At 26.8% G+C, this 3218-nt stretch overlaps 1 protein-coding gene across 1 annotated transcript; it reads left to right on the top strand.

Annotated features, from left to right (window-relative positions):
* LOC126905910 (uncharacterized) lies at nucleotides 1-3000 on the top strand. Its single transcript, XM_050686045.1, has 2 exons — nucleotides 1-351; nucleotides 1872-3000. The coding sequence occupies exons 1-2, from the start codon at nucleotides 55-57 to the stop codon at nucleotides 2148-2150; spliced, it is 576 nt and encodes a 191-aa protein (XP_050542002.1). The 5' UTR covers nucleotides 1-54; the 3' UTR covers nucleotides 2151-3000.
* Nucleotides 3001-3218: the final 218 nt, after the last annotated feature.

A 3218-nucleotide genomic window follows, 5' to 3' on the forward strand; every position in this document is an offset into this window, starting at 1 on the left:
TGTGCCACTGTATATAATTATAATAAATATTTTATCAGGTATGATGGCTCTGATATGTTAGCAGATCTCAGGATGGAGCCTAGTGGACAATTTGAAAAGTTTTGCCTTATGTCATCCACGGATTTTGAATATTTGTTAGGTAAAGTTGGACCTTATATATCCAGACAAGACACGGTGTTGAGAAGATGTATACCAACACAAGAAAGATTAGCTATGACGCTACGTTTTTTGGCTACTGGAGATAGTTTTAAAAGCTTGTCATATCTATTTAAAGTTTCAACCCAAACTGTATTAAGATGTGTACATGAAACGTGTTCTGCATTAATTGATGAACTAAGATATGGAATAAAGGTATTATGAAAATTTATTTCAATTGAATTTGCAAAAAAATATATAATTTAAACAAAATTATTAAGTTATTAACAAATACATCATTAAACAACTTAATAAAATATATTAAAATAAATACATAATAAGAATTGATCACTTGTGGCTACTATTATTTAAAATTAAAAAATATTAATTTAAAACTAAAAAAAATTTTAACTTAAAGACCATAAAAATTACTAATATAAAATTAAAAATGTTACCATTATTAACGCTAAAAAAAACATGTATGTGTTTAACATTGTTCCCTAAATATGTATCCGCGATTTTTTCGTAATTTTTATGGCTTTTGACTTAAATATATTTTTATAACTTTTAGTTTTAAATAAATTTTTAATTTTAAATTAAAATAAATACTGTACGATTTTTATTTAATGCATAATTTAGTATATAATTGATAATTATTATTATATTATTAATTTTTTTAAACGCCCGCATTGAAATATGGGCCCATATCACTATGAGAAGTATCGGCTGACAAGGGATTTTCTACGATTGTAGAAGGAGATGTTTCATTAATTTGTATTGGTGAATATTTTGGTAAAGACATTATAGGTGGTTGATTTATCGTGTACGAGTTTGACGGAGAGGACGGGGAATATATAGATGATCTTAGAGGAGGTCGAGTAAAATAGGAATTAGGTGGAGCTAGTTCATAAATATTATAGGGTTGCGGGTACATGTTAGAAGTAGGATATTTACTAGGATTATTGCTAATAGTAGTTTGGTGATTGTACTTTGCATTAAAAATAATATTGTCAGTATCATGCATAACAATTCCTCTCGTATGTTCATCTAATAATCTTAATTTTACCGCCAAAAGGTTAGCGTAAAGAGAACATTCGTCGCGCACCTCATTTGGCTCATCACACAATTTTTGGATCATCGAATACGCCTTATCAATTTGGCTTTTAGCTATTTCGATATCATCACTTTTCTTCTTTTTCCCTCCTTTAGATTGTGATTCAATTGGCCTTTTAAGTGTTGATTGTGTATCTCCAATTACACTTGATTCAACACTATCAACCAGAGGATCAATAATATCTTCTAATATACTCTCAGATATATCGGAATCCTAAAATAAGTTTCAAGCTTGCCATTAAAATTAATATTAATATTATAAGTAATAAAATTTTTTTTTTGAATTTTTGAAATACTTAATATTTTATCAATTTTTAAAAACAATTGTGCATTATCTATTAATCTATATTATATTAAATTGACCAGGTACCTCATTTAACTATTGTTAGCTAACTAATAATTCGATATTTAAGTTATAATTACAAAATGAAAAATAAGTTTTTGTTGTTTAATTTTTAATAATAATTTTTTATTAGAAATTATTAAAAATATATTTTATTAACAATAATTTTTTTAATGTGTTAATATTATACATTGTAGTATTATATTAAATATTGTTATTATCAAACGAAAAATTATACCTATGTTCTATCAGTAAAATTTATTTTAACTGATATTTTTAGTTGCCTGAAAATCCTGAAGAATGGTACATGGTAGCAAATGACTATGACACCAAATGGCAGTATCCTCATTGTGTGGGTGCAATTGACGGTAAACACGTCATTATTCAATCACCTATACACAGTTTTTCTGAATTTATTAATTATAAAGGTACATTCAGCATAGTATTGATGGTTTTAGTTAATGCCAATTATTGTTTTTTGTACACAAACGTTGGATGCCAAGGAAGAATTAGCGATGGAGGAGTTTTTAAAAATACTTCTCTTTCAAAAAATAGGTAATAATCAATTGATGTTTCCTCCTGACCAACCATTATCACCAAGGACTTTACCAATTTCTTTTGTATTTGTAGCGGACGATGCTTTCGTCCTTAATCCGCGTATTATGAAACCCTATCCAGGGACATACGGTAAAAGGAGCATAGAAAGAATTTTTAATTATCATCTCTCGCGAGCTAGACGCGTTATTAAAAAAGTATTTGGTATTATTGCTGAAGTATTTCGGGTTTTAAGAAAACCATTATTATTGGAACCAGAAAGAGCTGCCAATATTACAACGACTTGTACTTTGTTGCACAATTTTTTAAGAAAAAGTAGAACATCAAAGCAAATTTATACTCCTCAAGGTACATTTGACAACGACAATGAACAAGGATTTATTCCAGGAACATGGCGTCAAGACCAAGGAGACTTGACTTCTTTATTACCGCTTCGGAGAGTACCGAGGAAACCTGGAGAGCAAGCTAAGGTCATTAGGAAAGAATTTTCAGATTATTTTATTACTTCAGGCAAAGTATCGTGGCAGGAAAACTATTAATTTTAATCAATTTAATGAATTTAATTTTTTATCTTATATTTATTATTATTTTACTTATTAGTATTAGAAATGTAAATTTAAATAGCACATTTAACTTGTTTTATAAGGCTTAGATTTAAAAAACCCAGCACAGGGAGGTCGCTATTTATTTTTTTCTAAATATAAATTGTAACACTAATGAAAAAACTTGAAAATGTGTTTTTTATTTAAATATGCCGCTCACAAAGTTAAGGAAAAATTTGTTCGTTGAATAAAATTTCTGTAGTATTTTTCACTTAAATGATAAAACTATAAAAATTTGGCCAAATAATAAAAATAAAATAAAAATTATGGACCAACCTTATATAGGTACCTATATATATAAATAAATACATATTTATATATTTGCTATTTAACTTATGTATTAAGATAAAATTATTGTTATTTTAACGTTTTAAAACGTTTTTTTGTTAAATATTATAAATTCCTAATTTTTAACTATCACTATAATTTTTTTGTTGAACATTTATCATACAAATAAAAAGTTTATTTAT

The sequence above is a fragment of the Daktulosphaira vitifoliae genome, unplaced genomic scaffold (assembly GCF_025091365.1).
Source record: "Daktulosphaira vitifoliae isolate Bord-2020 unplaced genomic scaffold, ASM2509136v1 Scaffold_4, whole genome shotgun sequence".
NCBI lineage: Eukaryota > Metazoa > Arthropoda > Insecta > Hemiptera > Phylloxeridae > Daktulosphaira > Daktulosphaira vitifoliae.

Excerpts from the sequence above, each read along its gene's own strand:
- LOC126905910 (XM_050686045.1), top strand. The coding sequence starts at position 55 with ATGTTAGCAGATCTCAGGATGGAGCCTAGTGGACAATTTGAAAAGTTT. Across the intron at positions 352-1,871 it reads AACTAAGATATGGAATAAAG|TTGCCTGAAAATCCTGAAGA; the intron begins GTATTATGAAAA and ends TGATATTTTTAG.